Here is an 18,778-nt window from a genome sequence, read left to right as displayed (position 1 = left end):
ACCAATATAAAGCTTGCAGAATTTTGCAGAATTCCCCCAGGAGTAATATATTGGAACCCTCTACCTCATCCTGGGTCCTCTCCTCTTCTCCCCTATGTCAAATGCTGAGCCATCTTCTGCTGCCCCCCCCCCAAACCCTGTCACACAGTTATTTGAGTCCTCTCCCTTGCCTCCCACACATACACATTTGAGACCTCCATCTTCTCCCACTCCCCATTACTGTTTGCTGTTATCCCTCCACCAACTCCCAGTTCATCTATGTCTGTGCAATCAGTTTCAGACAGTCTATCTCAACTTCAAGCCTTTTCATTTTCACAGTCCTTTGTTGCATAGTGCCAGTGAAGCTTGCCACATACAGCTGTCTTGCGGTAAGAAGTGAACAGCAGGTCATGTGAAGCTGTGGGGCCTTGTGTAGTTCATAGAGCAAAACTGGTCTTTGCTGCACAATTAAGAGATTGACGATGGATAGATAATGTGCACAACAATGCCTCTATCATCTGCTGAGTACCAGCTGCAAATCTGGTATTGGGCAAAGGATAGGGGAGGAAAGAAGATTTATTTATTTATTTATTTATTTATTTAAAATTTTTATATACCGACATTCATCCAGGATATCATATCGGTTCACATTGTAACGCAAGAACAAACGCACGGCATGGCGCTTTACATTGAACAGTAAAAACATGATAAGGCATTAACGAGAGGGGGGAACAATAACATGGGAAGTTTTGCAATAAAATTATAAACAAAGTTTGCAATTAGTTGGAAGGGATGGGTGATTGGATCGTGTGGTGCAGGGAAAGAGGAAGAGAGGACTGTCTTTTTAGCTCTGAGCCAGTGGGCCATGTGAAATTCTGGACACTGGCTGAGGCTCAATTCTGATGTAATTAGTTTCACCATGGGGGTACTTTGTGGTCTTGCAGACCCAGTTGTCCTGTTTGCTCCCCTATTCCTTCACCCTTCCCTGCAATGCTGGTTCAAACAATTGGGCCGATACAGTACAGTGCGCTCCGACAGAGCGCACTGTTAGCTGGCTTTTGGACGCGCTAGCTTTACCCCTTATTCAGTAAGAGGTAATAGCGCGTCCAAAACGCGCGTCCAACCCCCCAACCCTAATAGCGCCCTAATAGGGCCATCAACATGCATTTGCATGTTGATGGCCCTATTAGGTATTCCTGCGCGATTCAGTAAGCAAAATGTGCAGCCAAGCTGCACATTTTGCTTTCAGAAACTAGCGCCTACCCAAAGGTAGGCGCTAGTTTCTGCCGGCACCGGGAAAGTGCACAGAAAAGAAGTAAAAACTGCTTTTCTGCGCACCCTCCTACTTAATATCATGGCGATATCAAGTCGGAGGTCCCGAATGTTTAAAAAAGTAAAAAATTAAAAAAAAAAATTTTTTTAAATGGGCCCGCGCCTGTCGGGTCGAAAACCGGATGCTCAATTTTGCCAGCATCCGGTTTCCGAGCCTGTGGCTGTCAACGGGCTCGGAACTGACTCGAGAACTGACGCTGGCAAAATTGAGCGTCGGCTGTCAAACCCGCTAACAGCCACCGCTTCCGTCAAAAAAGAGGCGCTAGGGACGGCTAGTGTCCTGGCGCCTCTTTTTACCGCTGGGCCTAATTTAAATAAATTAAGATACTGAATCGCGCGCACAGGAGAGTGGCCTGTATTGGCCCGAATGTTAAAAGGAATGATTACTAAATGAATAAAATAGTTGTATTCATGAGGCTGATAAATCAGAACAAATTTCTTTCTGAAGCACTGAAAAATTACACAAATATATAGATGGTTATCTGTCATTGGCTGATAATGCAGACATATATAAAGTATTATTTTGAGATTTCATCTAGAATATGGCCTCTCCAAAAGGGCCTAGAATAGAGGCAATCCAGAAGAAGCTACTGAAATGGTTCTGAGTCTGCATCATAAGTTTAATCAAGTGAGACTAAAGAACCTACATATTGTATACCCTAAAAGGGAAAAAGGAGAAAGTGGATTATTAAACATTGGAATTCCTCAAAGTATAAATAATTTATAAGAAGCGAGCATTTTATTTTAGTAGAAAGGAAGTTCTAGAACTAAAGGTCATGAGCCTCCAAACAATTTAGAGTAAGGGGTAACATAAAATATTTCTTCAAAGAAGGGGGTGAAACAATCTCCCAGTGAAGGTGGTGGAGGCAAAAACAGTAACTGAATTCAAGAAAGCATGAGATAAGTTCAAAGGATCCTTTGTTATGAGGAAGTGAAGGTAAAGCCAGAGTTTTAGTATTGCAACAGGAAAGGAAAACGGGCAGACTAGATGTGCCTAGGCAGTTTTTTATCTGCCATCATCTTATAGTCCTTATGTTTTCCACAGTTTTTTGTTAAATTTTATAGTATGACTGTCCAAGCCCTCTGTGATGGGGCTTTTAGGAAAAGCTTTGACAGTTATACAAAAATAAATCTCCTCTGTATTTTGTGGAAAGTTGTTATTCCCTGTGACCAGATTGACACAGAGCAATCTGAAAGGAAGAATTTGCCTTGGTTGTGAATTCTTGTTCATTGAGTTCTCTGTAATTATGGACTGAATCTTCTGACTTGTTTTATTGTTTAATTTTTCACTAAACTTATAAGAATGTCATTCTGGCAAGCTAAAGGAGAGCTTGCACAGTAGTTTAAAAAAAAAAGGGGATACTTAGCATTACTGTCCTGTAGACTGTAGAGCATCTCTGTTTTTCCCTGCTTGATTGAAAACACAAACTCAATAGTTCAGAATAATATCTGAAGATTTGGAAAACAAACCAGTCAACAAATAACACATTTTTTCTTTATCTAGTTGATACAAAAGAATCCACACTTTTATTTTATTTATGACAGTCTAATTCTTCCACATTAAATATTGTTTAACATACTTTTTGTGTGACCATTGTAAAGGAGAATTTGCTGGAGTGCTGTAGCATGCATCAGAAATAAACTGAAATTGTTACGTTTTTTTTTTTTTCAAACTAATGCTATAGCATTTGTAATACACACTGCAATGGCACTAAGTGAAATTACATTTTCCGTAAATCCTGAGTTTGCTTGAATTCATAAATGTTTATCAGTGGTGATCACAGAATTAATTTATTATATATTGAAAGAAGGACCCAGGATTTAAAAGTACCCAGTAGTATAGATGAACATATGTAACTGCAGCAGTATATGAGCAAGTATGTGTTTTTGCTAACATCATAGCTATTAAAGGATGTGGTGTATTCATATTTCTGTTAAGTGTTTATCATTTTAATATATTGCAGAATAAATTGCATTGTTTATACATAGTGCTGTCACTTGGTAACATTTTGAAGAACTAGATCACAGTGACTGCAGGCTTGTCTTAGTTTTCAGGAATATTCAAAATGGTTTGCTTAAATTTCATGCAATTACAGGAAGGTCAGTCTTCAAAATATCACTAGCTGTACCCTTTAACTTGTAAATTCTGCTCAAATGCTGCAATGATTGATGCAAAATAAATATCAATCAATCTGTTTAAAAGAAAACTCACATTCCCTTGTGAAGTAGGAATATTAAGTACACAGATAGGTATTGTACATAGAAACATAGAAAAGGCTGCAAAAAAGGACCTACGGTCCATCCATTCTACCCAGCAAGTTTATGGTAGTTTCTGTTGAGCCATAACAAGTCCCCCATTCTTATCAGTTTCCCAGGCCATCAAAGTCAGGTCACTTGTTGGTGGTGGTTGTTAGAGTCCAAATTCCCCCTGTTACCTTCTGCCGTAGAGTACTGTTTAAGTTGCATCAAGAGTTTCAGGCTTATTGGTTAAGGGTAGTAACAGCATGTTTATTTTTCCCAGACCACAAAATTCAGTGTCCTAGTTATTTGCTGTCTATATTTAATTCCCTTTTTCCTCCTTTCTCCCTGCCATTGAAGTAGAGAGCAATGTTGAAGTTGTGGTTTATTTGTTAAGGGTAGTAACCGCCTCACCCCCATGTACTCCTTTCTTCATTTCTATCCCCATTGCCCCTTTTGAAATCTTTCACCGTTTTTGTCTTCACCCACCTCTCTCACACACACACCACACACCTGGAATGCCTCTGAGAGGGCATTCCAGGCATCCACCTCTGTGAAGAATATATTTCTTGACATTGTTTTTGCCTCTCAGAGTTCTGACACTGTCACTCCAAGGTCCCTCTCATGCTCCGTGCACAACAACCCTCACCCCCATCACATAATGCTCCTTTTGGATTACTGCCCCCACATGTATGACTCTGCATTTCTTGGCATGAATCCAGCTGCCATATCTTTGACCCACTCTTATAAGCTTCCTTAAATCACTTCTCATTCTGTCTACTCCTCCTGGTATGTCCACTCTGTTACAGATCTTAGTATCATCCACAAATAGACAAACTTTACCTTCTATCCCTTCCGCAATGTCGCTCACAAAGATATTGAACAGAACTGGTCCCAACACCTATCCTTGTGGTACTCCACTTAATACTGGTAGGTCTCTCTCCACTTCATATCAGCATTCACCATCACACACTGTCTTCTGTCTGATAACCAGTTTTGTAATCCGGTCCACCAACTTGGCATTCATTCCCAAGCTTCTCATTTTATTCACAAGCCTCCTATGCAAGACTGTATCAAAAGCCTTGCTGAAATCCAAGTAGATCACATTGAGCGCTCTCCTTGATCCAGTTCTTTAGTCACCCAATCAAAAAAGTCAGTCGGATTTGTCTGACAAGACAGTCCCCTAGTGAATCCATACTGCCTGGGGTCCAGCAATCCTCCTGGACTATAGATGGTTCACTATCCTTTCCTTCAGCAGAATCTCCATTCATTTACCCACCACCCTTGGTGAGGCTAACCAGGCCTGTAGTTTCCAGCCTCCTCTCTGCTTCCACTCTTGTGGAGCAGAACCACCACCACTCTTTTTCAATCATTCGGCACCTCTCCCATTTGCAGGGATCTATTCACATAGCAGACCCCCAGCACATATCTGAGCTCCCTCAGTATCCTGTGATGTACCCTCATCCGTCCCCATGGCCTTGTCCACTTTCAATTTTCCTAGATCTTTTCCATACATTCTCTTCTGTAAACAGAGTTTCATCCATCCCATCTCCACTAATGTTTTGTCAACCAGCAGAGATCCTTCTCCAGGGTATTGCTTTAGTGAACACCGATCTGAAAGTATTTGTTTAATATTTCTGCCTTTCTTCATCTCTCCACACATTGATCATTGTCACCTTTCAGTTTCACCATACCACTTTGGACCTTTCTCTGATATATCTGAAAAATGTTTTGTCACCTCTCTTTACCTCTTTGGCAATCCTTTCTTCCACCTAACTTTTGCTTTCTTGATTTCCTTCTTCGTCTCCCTCAGTTTCAAGCAATATTCTTCCGTGTTTCTCATTTTGGGATCCTTTATATTTCTTGAATGCTGCTCCTTTTGCTTTTATTTTATCAGCCATCTCCTTTGAGAATCAGATCAGTTTCTTATTTCTCTTACTTTTGTTTACTCTTCTAACATATGGATTTGTTGCCTTTGTAATTGCTCCTTTTGGTTTGGCCCACTGTTCCACCTCAACCATTTTCTCCCAGTCTTCTTTGACAAAGTCCGTATTTTTGAAATTCAAAACCCGGATCTTTGTGTGACTTCTTTGCATCCTATTTGCAATATCCAACCATACTGTTTGTTGATCACTAGTGCTGAGGTGAGTGCCCACCCGGACATTAAAGACATTTCCCCTGTTAGTGAGCACCAAGTTGAGTATTGCATTTTCCCTCATGGGTTCTATTACCATTTGTTTGAACAGAGCCCCTTGAAGGGCATCCACTATCTCTCTTCTTCTGGTAGATTCCACAGAAGGAATTCTCCAGTCTACGTCTGGCAGATTAAAATCTCCAACAGTCAACACTTCTTCCTTCTTTTCCACATTTGTGGATGTTTTCGACCAGATCTCTGTCAAGTTCTTCCGATTGTGTTGGAAGCCTGTATACCACTCCAGTAAAAAAGGATGCACCATCATCTGTTTTTAGGCCGGCCCATAATGCTTTTTCTCTACTCCTCAGCCCTTGCAGTTCAGTTGCTTGGATATTTTTTGATATAAAGAGCTACTCCTCCCCCTTTTCTGTCTTATCTGTCCTTCCTTAAGTTATAGCCTGGGATGGCCGCATCCCAATCGTGAGACTCCGTGAACCATGTCTCCGTGACAGCAACAATGTCCAAGACTACCTCCACCATTAGGGCCTGCAAGTCTGGGATTTTGTTGCCCAAACTACAAGTATTTGTAGTCATAGATTTCTACTTTCTTTCCCTTGATTTGTTTTGCTTCTTAAACACCTGTTCCGCTTTTTTGAGCTGCTTGATTTTGTTATCTCCTCCCACATCGTTTATAGCTTTTATTGCTTGGGGATGACATGTCACTTTCATTGACCGCCTCCTGCCACCCCCGTTCTGTAGTTTAAATGCCTGGTAATATATGTTCTGAATTTCTCAGATAGTATTCTCTTTCCTGCTACTGACAAATGTAGGCCATCCTTTCCATATAGCCTTTTACTGCTTCATACTCTACCCCATCCTCCAATGTGTCCAAAACCACTGTCTGTACACCAGCTTTTGAGCCAGGAATTGAAATTACCAATATGGCCTAGCATCTCATTACCCTTTCCTTGAACAAGTAATACTTCCGAAAAGGCAATAGTCTTTGCAGTGTGTCTTATTTTTCTTAGATTTTGGAAATCTTTTTGTACTTCATGGATACCATTTCTGTTGAGGTCATTGATCCTCAGATGGATGACAACACTGATATCAAAGTTTCTACTTTCTTCTTCAATGACTTTGACTATCTGGTCAGTATTTTTTCTAGCTGATGATCCTAGAAGGTATTTAACTTATGTCCCCATCAAAAAGGTGCTCCCAAATTGGTTCCTCTGATAATTGAATCTCCCAGCAGAAGCAGTTTTCTTTTCTGACATTTGAGTCTGTTGAAGGGCTTCTGGGTGCATAGGGTGACTTCACTTTTAGAAATCCCCTCAAAATCTGTTGCTGAGGTTTCTGTGTTCTCCAATGCAGAAAATGCATTTTGTAGGGGTACTACTGGAGAGAGAAGAGTGGGTGTCTCTTCTTCACAGGCCTTATTCTGCCAGAGCCCACCATTATCTAATTGTTCCTGGGTTTTTAAAATCTGGAAGCCTGACTTCTCTGTGGACGTGGGGGTTGACGCTCAGGGTGCTGTAAAGTTTGGGAAGGTTGGTGCCTTTTTGTCACATTTCTTGTTCTACCAGAACCCACTGTAAACCATTTTTTGCTGTGTTTCTGTACCCTCTGTGGGAGATGTGTGAGAGATTTTGGATGGTTCAAGGACTAGGAGATTAATTGAAAGGTGGATCATTTCTCCCTTAGATGAATCAGCTCCATTTTGATTACATTCAGCTGAAGGCAAAAGAGGCACCCTTTTGTTCTTCAAATGATAGGCCTTGGGACATAAGCACCACAGTTGTTGCAATGAATGAAAGACATTTTGTAAAATACTCACTAATCCCTTAAAGGTTTATAGATAAGATAAAATGTAGGCTCTAGCAAAGAGTTTTAATCGATATTTGAAATAGAAGTAAAGCACTATTTTTAGTCAGGTAAAATATGTAATCCAATTGTTCAGTTGTTCCAATTGATACAAGAAAAGATACAAGATTAATTCTTGGATACACTTTTTTTGTAGTTCCAGTTTTTTTTTTTTTTATCATTTACATGTATTGACATATATGGTAATTTTTTTTATATTTATCATATGTTTTAGACGAGGTATCCATGGGATGTTCCCTCTACACTTGGCAGCTTTAAGTGGCTTTTCAGATTGCTGCAGGAAGCTACTTTCTTCAGGTATGCCTGCATACTGTCATACAATATACACGTAGGGAAAGGAAAGATTCCTACAATCCTGTCCTTGGACCCCATAGCCAGTTGGGCTTTCAGGATATCCACAATAAATATGCAGCAGATGAGTTTGCATATTATGGAGGCTCAGTATATGCAGATTTATCTCATGAATATTAATTGTGGATATCCTGAATACCTGACTGGCTGTGGGGTTCCCAGGACAGGTTTGGGAAGGCCCGGCCCTACAAAATTGTTATTTCTATAGCTGAATGCTAGAGTTTATTCTTAGCAATGCAGTGCAGAAAAATTGGACAGACTGGATTCCTCAATCAATATTTAGTTGCCAGCATCTACTGTATATCTATTCTCATTTGGTTATCAAAGGAATCAATAAATACATGGCCTTGATAAATTAAAAATTATACAAATCTAAAAGGGAAAAACAATATTACATAAATTTTCCAAGGACAAGCAGGTTGGTAGTCCTTCCACATGGGTGACATCAGATGGAGTCCCAAATGCAGAAGACATGTCAAAATTTCTAAAACTTTGACTAGGCATATTCTATACCTTGCGTCCATGCGGGGTCCCTCTCCAGTCTCCCTTTTTCCGCAGAGCTAAAAGCCTTGCGGTGTGAGTGAGCTTACATTGACTGTTTTTTGGCTGTGCTATTCCATCGCCAGGCCCCTCTCTGTGCCTTCCATAGTGCTGTGCTCCTAGTCAGGTTTTTTGGCGATTCTGGTAAGCTTCCTTTCGTGGTCGATTCACTATGGCAGCGGTGCATCAGTGCCCGCCGGCCATTGCCGCCCCACCGCCATAGTTTTCAGTTTGTGCCCTTTTTGTTTCATTCAACATGGCCATGTCTGGTTTTCGGCGATGCACCTGGGGGCATCGCATGACGTACAGGATTGTCGTTTATGCATCTAGATGATCCCGACGGGACGTCTGTTTCAACTCAACAAGATGGAGCAGCTCCTCGGGTCAAAGAAGTCAGAGGCATTGGCATCGAAGGACCAAGGAGCCACACCGAGCCATCGGCATCAACGGGACCATCGTTTTAGTTGATGGCATCGGCGTATAGGAGTGCTGGAGACCATCCACCGTCGATCTCTTCCAGGCCAAGGACATTAGATTCCTTGTCATCTGCCTTGGCACTGGGGAAGGACCCAGCCGAGTATTGAAGGAAGCTGAAGACATATCGGCACCAGTCCCCATCGATGCACAGTGCCAGGCATGCACCGGCTCATGCCGTGATGCCCTCAAAGCAACCCCCACAGCGAGGAGTGCCAGTCCTCCATTGGTGCCGGAGGTCCATGACGATCTCCACTGGTCCCCATGCCAATCACTAAACCACCTTGAGGGTCTGAAGAGGATTTAGCCAACCCTCCATCCTCTCAGTCAGTGTTGACATTGGTAACATTTGAGGAGGAGCTGGAGTATCAAGTCCAGTTAGCAGTCGACTGGGCAATACAGAGTAGAGATGTGAATCGGAACCAGAATCGCTTCGGATTTCAGTTCCGATTCACATCTCTATAGATGTGAATCGGAACCAGAATCGGTTCGGATTTCAGTTCCGATTCACATCTCTAATACAGAGCTTTGGTCCTGTGGCACTGATGGCACTAGAACCGGTACCACCTGTCCTTGTACCGCTTCTGGAGAAGCTCAACATACTCAACAGTACGTTATTGTCGCAGCTAGTGTTGGCTCTCGGGACAGCATTGCTGCCTATTGGGGCACTGAAGTCTACCACCCCCCCAACCCATCCAGTTTTACCAGAGCCTGCACCTCTGGACGAAGGCTGAGAAACTTGGGACCCATCCCCTGTTGCTTACATTGAGGATGAGGAACCTTATGACCCCCTGGGGGGATGATGCTTCAGAGTCCTCAGAGGATCTCCCATCAGACCCTTCTCCTCCAGAAGGAAGTCTCTGCCTGACTACTTGACCTTTGCAGGGTTTGTGAGGGTGATGGCAGAAGCTGTTCCATTTCAGTTAACAGAGGAGGATGCCAGGCACAAAATGTTTGAGATCCTCTAGTTCATGGAGCCTCCTAAGGAGATCATGGCAGTCCCAGTGCACAAGATCCTTAAGGAGCTGCTGCTGAGGATATGGGAATACCCCCTCACTGTGTCTCCTGTTAATAAGAAGGCAGACAGGGTCTACCTCATCCAGAAGGTTGCCAGATTCGATAATCGTCAGCTTCCCCACCAGTCTCTGGTGGTTGAATCTGGTCTCAAGAGGGCCAAGTGCTCTTGGACTCATTCCTTGGTGCCCCCAGAGAAGAGCCATAAAGCGATGGACGCTCTTGGGAGGAATGTATTTCAATGCGCTATGCTCATTGCCCACATCTGTCTACCAGCTGTACACGAGCCAGTACTCGTGGGACATCTGGAAGCAGGTGCAGAAGGTGGCCGAGCAGATCCCTCAACAGCAGCAGGACACCCTCAGGTCGCTGGTGCAGGGCCTGGAGTATGGAAAACCCAAGGTAAGTGTGACCTTGCGATGTTTTCAAGACAGCATCGAGAGTCTCTGTAGCGAGAATTGGCACCTGCAGAAAGGCATGGCTGCAGGCCTCAGATCTCCGACCAGAGGTATAGGAAAGACTCGCCGACGTGTCATATACTGGCGAGAATCTTTTTGGAGATAGGGTGAAGGACGCTTGTAGCCCAGCTTTGGGACCAATATGAAACACTCCCACAAATCCACCAGTACTCCAGACCCATTCTCTTCTAGGAGACTGAAAAGACCGGGGCCACAGAAGTCTTTCTTTCGTGAAAGGATGTATTATCCTCCTCCCCCTCACTCCAGTCAACACCATCAGGGCTCCCGCAGCCGTCTTAAGCAGCAGAGAGCCCCCAAGCCCCCAGCCAGTTCCTCAGTCAACTTCGGGGATGGAATTTTGAATGGATTGTAGGGAGCGTATGCCAGTTGCCCGTACCCAGGATGATGGACCCATCGGTCGGGGGAAGGCTGCAGTTCTTTGTGAACCAATGACTAATATAACCTCGGACCAGTGGGTTCTGTCCTTCATCTGTCAGGAGTACCAATTGAACCTATTGGGTATCCTGACAAATTGCACGGTGCCCATTTTACGGGCCAATAGTGCATCAGGAGGTACTACAAACGGAGTTCTCCTTCCTCTTAATAGCCAGAGTGGTCAAACCCATACCACAAGTCAAAGAGCGTGGGGATTCTACTCCAGGTACTTCCTGATTCCAAAGAGGACAGGAGGACTCCGTCTCATCCTAGACCTAAGGGCCTTGAACAAGTTTCTAAGAAAAGGAAGTTCAATGGATTCCCTGGGCACCTTGAACCTCCTTTTGCAAAAAGTGGACTGGCTATGCTCCCTCGACTTAAAGGATGCATACACTTATGGAGATCTTCCCCAGTTAGAGGAAGTATTTCTGATTTGTTGTGGGAAAACAGCACTTCCAGTACCGGTTGTTGCCGCTCTGGCTAACGTCAGCCCCATTGATCTTCACAAAATGCTTGTCCGTAGTAGCGGCACACCTCCGCAGGCTAGGAGTGCATGTTTTCCCATATCTGGACGATTGGCTGGTCAAGAGCACATCTCAAGCAGGGGCCTTCAGGTCCATGCACTTGACCATCCGGGTGTTGGAGTCACTAATGTCCATTCTCAACTAGCCAAAGTCCCATCTCAGCCTGTCATTTCAGTTGGACTTCATAGGAGTGCTGCTAGATATGGCACAGACAAAGGCCTTCCTGCCTCACCAGAGGGCTGTCACCTTGGCAACTATTGCAGCAGAGATTCAGAAGAGCCAGCAGGTATCAAATTGGCAAATGTTGAAGTTGTTGGACCAAATGCCACAACTGTCCACGCCCTTGGCATTTTTACACATGCGCAGAGCCCAATAGACCCTGAGGTCGCAGTGGCACCAGGCCACTCAGAGCCTCCAGGATTGCATCCAAGTCACCTAGTATCTCTGGGACTCGTTGTCCTGGTGGCAGTTACTTCCAAATCTCATTTTGAAGTCCCTCTACCCAAATTTCTTTAACCACAGATGCATCCACCCTGCGGTGTGGAGCTCATGTAGATGGGCTCAGTACTCAGGGTCTCTGGTCCAACCAGGAATGCTGTTGTCAAATCAACTTCCTGGAGCTTCTGGCAATCAAGTTTGAGCTGTAGGCTTTCAGAGATCAGCTGTCCAACAAAGTTGTCCTGATCCACACAGACAACCAAGTAGCCATGTGGTATGTCAGCAAGCAGGGAGGAATGGAATCGTACCTCCAGTGTCAGGAAGCAGTCTAGATCTAGTTGTGGGCCCTGCTCCATGGGATGGTGCTTGTACCTGGCCGGGACGAATAAAGTAGTAGCAGACAGGCTGAGCCGAGCCTTCAAACTCCACGAATGGTCCCTAGACCAGGGGTTAGCGTATTGGATATTCTGACTCTTGGGGAGCCCATTCATAGAACTGTTCGCATCCACCTGCAACAGGAAGGTGCCTCGGTTCTGCTCCCTGTACAGGTCAGATGGAAAATCAGCCTTGGATATCCTCACCCATCATTGGAACAAGTGTCTTCTGTATGCATGTCCTCCAATTCCCTTAGTGGTGAAGACTCTTTCAAAGCTTTGCGATGACAGGGAGACTATGATCCTCATAGCCCCTCATTGGCTGCTTTCCACACACGGGAGTTGTCCATCCGGAGACTGATCAGTCTGGGGACTTCCCCAGATCTCATCATGCAAGACCAACGCCCTGTCGCTCAAAGCCTGGATGTTGAGAGGTTAATCCTGCAACCACTTGATCTTTCAGAGGATGTGTTTTTGGTCCTAGTGGCTTCTAGAAAGCCTTCCACTAGAAAGACATTGTGATAGAGTACATGACAGAAAGCTTCAGGCTGCCTTAAGGCAGCTATCTGGACTGGTCCACCTTAAGACAGACAGGAAGGGGATCCTCGGGTGGGGCATTTCCCTGAGGGTGGGGATAAGAGGTGAGGCCCTGAGAGAGAAAAGAAGGCCCCAGGAAAAAGAAGGAAGCTGTAATTAAGTGCTGTGTCTGTTTTGGAAGTTTTTCTTTTGCTTGTCAGTCTGCTGTTATATAAATCTGTAAATAAACTGATGAAAAGCAGCCAGACTCCAGCCTGGTCTGTTCTACGGCCTACCCCAGTCCCAGGCTGCTCCAAGAACCTCACATATGGTGTTTGAAGTGGGATTACCTGCTCTAAGTGCCTGCACCAGCCAGGGACCCACCTAGCAGAAAAAAAAATTGGGGGAGGGGGGGGACGGGGGACCTGGCTGCAGCAGCAGCCCCGCACAGGATTTTGTTTTTATGGGAAATATGGTTTGTTTATTGGTACCAGCTAAGGAGAGAAGCTCCGCTGGAGTGAAGGAACAAAAGAAGTGAGGCAGAGCTGGAGAAGCAGGCTTTTCTTTTGTTTATTTTCCTGAAAGGAAGGAGAAATGTTTCTGGCCTTGAAGGGGCAGGAGCTCAGAATAGCCTTAGCAGGAACCTCTCTGAGAAATGGAGCAGTTACTGCAAAGCCCCTGGTAGAGGGACAGCAACAGCTCTGGGCAGCCGCTCAGACTCAGTAATGCCGCAGCAGCTACAGCAACAATTGTAGCAACACCCGGAAGCCCAAGCACAGCTTAATGCCCAGTTACTGCAAAGGATACAAGCGGTAGGGGGCCGCTGAGGTAGACATTGGAACGGAAACAGAGTCCCCCCAACCAACACTGGAAATCTGGGTGACAAAGATGGAGCCCCAAGATGACCCGGAAGCATTCCGGGTCACCTTTGAGAGGGTAGCGGAGGCCATGGCCTGGCCTAGTCTCAATGGCAACAAATGAGGAAATGCAGTAGGTTTCCAATGAGTCCCAAAACAACTTCAACATTGTGATAAATTTAACTTTTTATTGGCGGCAACTCCATTGCTTAAAGAAGGCACATTTTTTAGACAAGGTCCCCTGACACGGACCCGTGTTTCGCCAAACGCGGCTGCATCGGGAGGGACGTATTTAAGGCGGAATTCATAAGCTTAGACGCTTAGCGCTTGGAGATGTTTATGTTGAGCAGCCGCGTTTGGCGAAACACGGGTCCGTGTCGGGGGACCTTGTCTAAAAAAATGTGCCACCTTGAAGCAATGGAGTTGCCGCCAATAAAAAGTTAAATTTATCACAACGTTGAAGTTGTTTTGGGACTCATTGAAATCTACTGCATTTCCTCATTTGTTGTTACTGTATGTTTGAAGTGCAGTACCTCGCTCCATGTTTTGTTTTGTGGATTCCTAGGTCTCAGTGGGCCATGAGAGTGGCCCCACATTTAACCGGTGAGGCCCAGGCCGCATACCGGGCCCTTAAAAACCAGCAAGCCCAAGATTATCAGGAGGTCAAGGCTGCCATACTCTATAGACTGGGACTGTCTAAGGAATCTTATCGGGAAAAGTTTCCGGGGCTTAACCTTTACACCAGGAGAGAGGCCCCGATTTCTGGCTCAGAAATTAAAGGACCGGTGCTGGTGGTGGCTAGAACCTGATTAAAAAAAAAAAAAAAAAAAGGAGTCGAAGTGACGGAGGCTGTCGTGGTGGAACAGTTTGTGGATGTTCTCCCCTCCCGAGTGTGTGAATGGGTGCGCAGACAGACAGTGGTGACCCTGAAGGATGTGGTTTCCCTAGTAGAGCGTTATTTGGATGCTGCAGACATAGGCCTTGTGCTCACTCCAGCAGAGAAGAATTCCTGAATAAAGTGCCTAGAGAAGGGAAGGAGAGAGTCGAGGGGCAGAACCTTAAGCTGCTGTATCGGCCAAGAAGTGGAGAGTCTCCCCACCCCCCAAAACCCCGATAACGCATTAGAAGGGCCTGAGGGTGGAAGGAGTAAACGCCCAGAAGCAGTGATGCCCAAAGGGACCTGCTTCAACTGTGGAGAGAGGGGGCACTTTGCTCGTGACTGCTGTTGAGCGGAGGATGAATCTATGGTCGTCAACTTGGTAGCCCCTCAACCCTGCTCATTTGTGGACATTCCCCGCTCAGGGTTTGTTACCTTCATGGTTCCGGTGGAGTTAGATGGTGACCCGACCCAGGCCCTAGTAGTCTCGGGAAGTGTAAAAACTAATTCGGAGGGAACTGGTCAAAAGAATACAGATTGATTATGAACAGACAGTGACCCTCGCATACATGGAGACCAGAGACAATATCCGAACAGTCAGATCCTGTTGAAGACTCCAGTGGGACAAGCTACAATAGAAGTGGGAGTGCTCCCCTGGATACCATATCCTGTGATACTGGGATGAGATTATCCAGACTTTGGGACTCTCTGGACCCGGCTTATGAGGGGCCCAGATGACTCCAGCGAGGAAGAGGCCTCATTTCCGGGGGTCTTTCCGTTAGAAGACCCAGACTTATATTGTAATAATTCTAAGACACCCAAGCCTTGTAGACAGTGTAGGCTAGAAAAGTATAATTATACCTAACGTTTAGAGGCAGCCATGGAGTTAGAGGGGGCTACCCACCCCATAGGGGTTCACTCAGACTGGACAGGTGAAGGAAACCCCGGGAATTTTAGGTGGGCCCAACAAGAAGATGGGACACTAAAAGGGGCCCGGGAGAGTATACAGATGATAGATGGGGAATTAGTATTTGGGGTGGAGGGTCAAAAGCCAGCCCCCCCCCACACACTTTTTTTGTACTCAAGAAAAATCTAGTATACAGAGTAGCAAAGGGGAATCTGGAAGGCAAAATGGTTGAGCAGCTTTTGGTCCCCCAACAGTATCATCAGCAAGTGTTACAGCTCACCCATAGTCATCTCTTGGGGGACCACCTAGGGGAAGAGAAGACACGAGAGAAGATTCTAGCCCAGTTCTATTGGCCTGTCTTGTATCGATACGTTCAGGACTATTGTCAGTCCTGCCCTACCTGTCAGCTGACCAGATCAGCGGCAAACGCGCACGGGTCCCTAGTACCCATGCCAATTATAGGGACACCTTTTGAGAGGGTCGCGATGGACTTGGTAGGCCCCTTAGAGAGATCTAGCCGCAGAAGAAACAATATATCCTGGTCATTCTCGACTATGCGACCAGGTATCCAGAAGCTATTCCCCTACGAGATACGAAGACTCAAACAATAGCCATGGCATTGGTGGAGGTGATTTCAAAGATTGGGTTAACCAAAGAGATATTAACCGACCAAGGGACCCCCGTTTGTCTCTAAAGTGATGAAGCAAGTTTGTGCATTATTGCAAGTAAAAACCCTGCAAACATCAGTTTTCCATCCACAAACTGATGGGCCTCGTGGTGCGCTTAACAAAACTCTCAAGCAGATATTGAGGAAGTTCATCACGGAAGATGACAAGAATTGGGACTTACTCTTGCCTTATATATTGTTCAACGTCTCGGGAGGTCCCTCAAAATTCGACCAGGTTTTTTCCTTCCATTCAAATTATTGTATGGTAGAAGACCACAGGGAATCCTGGATGTAGTATGAGAGACCTGGGAGGAGGAGACCCAACTCTGGACAGAATTTGGCCAACTATGTGATCAAGATGCAGGAACGACTGTGGAGGGCAAGGGGAGGCTGCCCAGACTACCCAAGCCCGGCAATATAACCCGGTCCGCTGTTCATCGGGTCTTCCAGCTGGGTGACCGTGTAACTATTGTTACTACCATCTTCAGAAAGTAAATTGTTGTCCCGTTGGCAAGGTCCGTATGAGGTACTGGAGAAGATGAGCATGGTGGATTATAAAGTGGCCCAACCGGACAAGCGGAAGAAGGCCCAGATCGTTCACATAAATCACTGAAAAAGTGGGTTGCTCCGACTTGCAGTCCGGTCCAAGAAGAGGACTTTGGTCCAGACGTTTCACAAACTTCCGGGTCCCATATGGAGACCAACTTTCCACAACACAGAAAGTGGACCTAGATAAACTGGTGACTCGGAATAAAGATGTCTTTTCGACTATGCCCGGAAGAACTCACCTAGCTTGTCACGACATTATTACAACCCCAGGAGTTATAGTTAAACAGTGGCCCTACCAAGTTCCCGAAGCTAGGAGGCAGGTTGTAGAAGCTGAGGTGAAAGAAATGCTTTGACTTGGGGTAATAGAGGAATACAATAGCAATTGGTCCTTGCCTATTGTACTGGTACCTAAACCGGATGGTAGTATCCGGTTCTGTATTGACTTCCGGAAGGTCAATGAGGCTTCGAAGCCGGACACATACCTGATGCCCTGTATGGATGAACTCATTGAACACCTGGGAACTGCCCAGTTCATCTCCACGATTGATTTGACAAAGGGATACTGGCAAGTTCCCCTTATACCAACTGCAAAGGAAAAGATGGCTTTCTCAACACCGGGAGGACACTTCCAGTTTACGGTCCTGCCATTTGGACTTCATGGGGCTCCAGCTACATTCCAGCACGTGGTCAACCGCTTGCTATGCCCACATCAGGGTTATGCAGCGGCCTATCTTGACGGCATTGTTATTTACAGTGGAGATACACCTAAGGCAACTACAGGCAGTACTTGCAAGTCTACGAAGGGCTGGCTGACAGCCAACCCAAAGAAATGTAAATTAGGGGGTCAAGAAGTACAATATCTGGGAGAGGAAATGTCTACCCATAGGCGTGGAAAATAGAAGCAGTTACCCAAGTACAGTCCCAAAGACAAAGAGTAAGTTAAGAGTCTTTATAGGTCTCATTGGTTACTATCGATGGTTCATACCAGATGTTTCAGAAAAGGCGGAACCCCTCACACGCCTGTTACAAAAGAAAGCCCCAGAGAAGGTTAAATGGTCTGCAGAGGCGGAGGAAGCCTTCCAGGGTTTAAAGAAAGCCTTATGCTCTGAACCTGTTTTGCTAAGCCCTGACTTTACCAAGCCCTTTATAGTACAGACAGATGCATCAGAGATGGGGCTAGGAGCCATCCTCGCACAAGAGAAAGAAGACCGGGAACACCTAGTAGCCTTCGTTAGCAGGAAGCTTCTACCCCGAGAGAGGACGCTATTCTACGATAGAGAAAGAGGCCTTAGCTGTCAAATGGGCCTTGGAGGCTTTTCGTTACTACCTCCTACTGGGCCGCCAGTTCACGCTGGTGACTGATCACCAACCCCTTGTCTGGGTCGCTCGGAATAAGGAGTCCAATGGACGAGTAATGAGGTGGTTTCTGGCACTCCAACCATTTGACTTTAAAGTCTGACACAGAGCAGGGAAAGTGAACGCAAATGCTGACTTCTTTCTAGGGAAGTCTCCCTTTTACAAGCAGGCGATCAACTAAGGAAAGTAGAGCTGATGGGGAGGGAGTGTGATAGAGTACATGACAGAAAGCCTCAGACTGCTTTAAGGGACCGGCTCCAGCTATCTGGCCCGGTCCACCTTAAGACAGACAGGAAGGGGATTCTCGGGTGGGGCGTTTCCTTGAGGTAGGGGATAAGAGGTGAGGCCCTGAGAGAGAAAAGAAGGCCCCAGGAAGAAGAAAGAAGCTGTAATTAAGTGCTGTGTCTGTTCTGGAAGTTTTTCTTTTGCTTGTCAGTCTGCTGAGGTAAGCAGCTATTTTCTTCAGTTCTGTTATATAAATCTGTAAATAAACTGGTGAAAAGCAGCCAGATTCCAGCCTGGTCTGTTCTACGGCCTACCCCAGTCCCAGGCTGCTCCAAGGCCCTCACAGACTGTGGGCTGAAATGGAGGAGGTTTTCCATATGGTGTGAGCAGAAGGCTTTAGATCTGTTCTCCTGCTCCACACAAAAACTGCTTGATTACCTCCTACACCTACTCCATTCGAGTTCATCTCAGTGCATTTGGCGCATACCAGCAAGGTATAGATGGTACGCCCATCACTGTATAGCCTATAGTTGTACGCTTCATGCCTCCCGCCGTGTCTTGGGACCTCAACGTAGTGTTAGCTCAGCCGATGAAAGCTCCTTTTGAGCCACTGTGCACTTGTGATTGAAGTACCTGACCTGGACGTTCATAT

General features: G+C 45.6%; 1 protein-coding gene across 4 annotated transcripts in view; it reads left to right on the top strand.

Annotated features, from left to right (window-relative positions):
* ANKRD28 (ankyrin repeat domain 28) overlaps positions 1 to 18,778 on the top strand; it is an 805,300-nt gene that overhangs the window by 380,541 nt on the left and 405,981 nt on the right. For 3 of the 4 annotated variants that reach the window (XM_029589217.1, XM_029589216.1, XM_029589219.1), the window contains one exon: positions 7,779 to 7,861. The exons of the other annotated variant lie outside the window; for it this stretch is intronic. In XM_029589217.1, the coding sequence (XP_029445077.1) occupies positions 7,779 to 7,861 (83 nt within the window). The remainder of the gene's footprint in view (positions 1 to 7,778; positions 7,862 to 18,778) is intronic. 4 annotated transcript variants of the gene reach the window in all.

The sequence above is a fragment of the Rhinatrema bivittatum genome, chromosome 2 (assembly GCF_901001135.1).
Source record: "Rhinatrema bivittatum chromosome 2, aRhiBiv1.1, whole genome shotgun sequence".
Lineage (NCBI taxonomy): Eukaryota > Metazoa > Chordata > Amphibia > Gymnophiona > Rhinatrematidae > Rhinatrema > Rhinatrema bivittatum.
The sequence above is the reverse complement of the archived record's forward strand: the minus strand, read 5'-3'. Positions and strand labels throughout refer to the sequence as shown.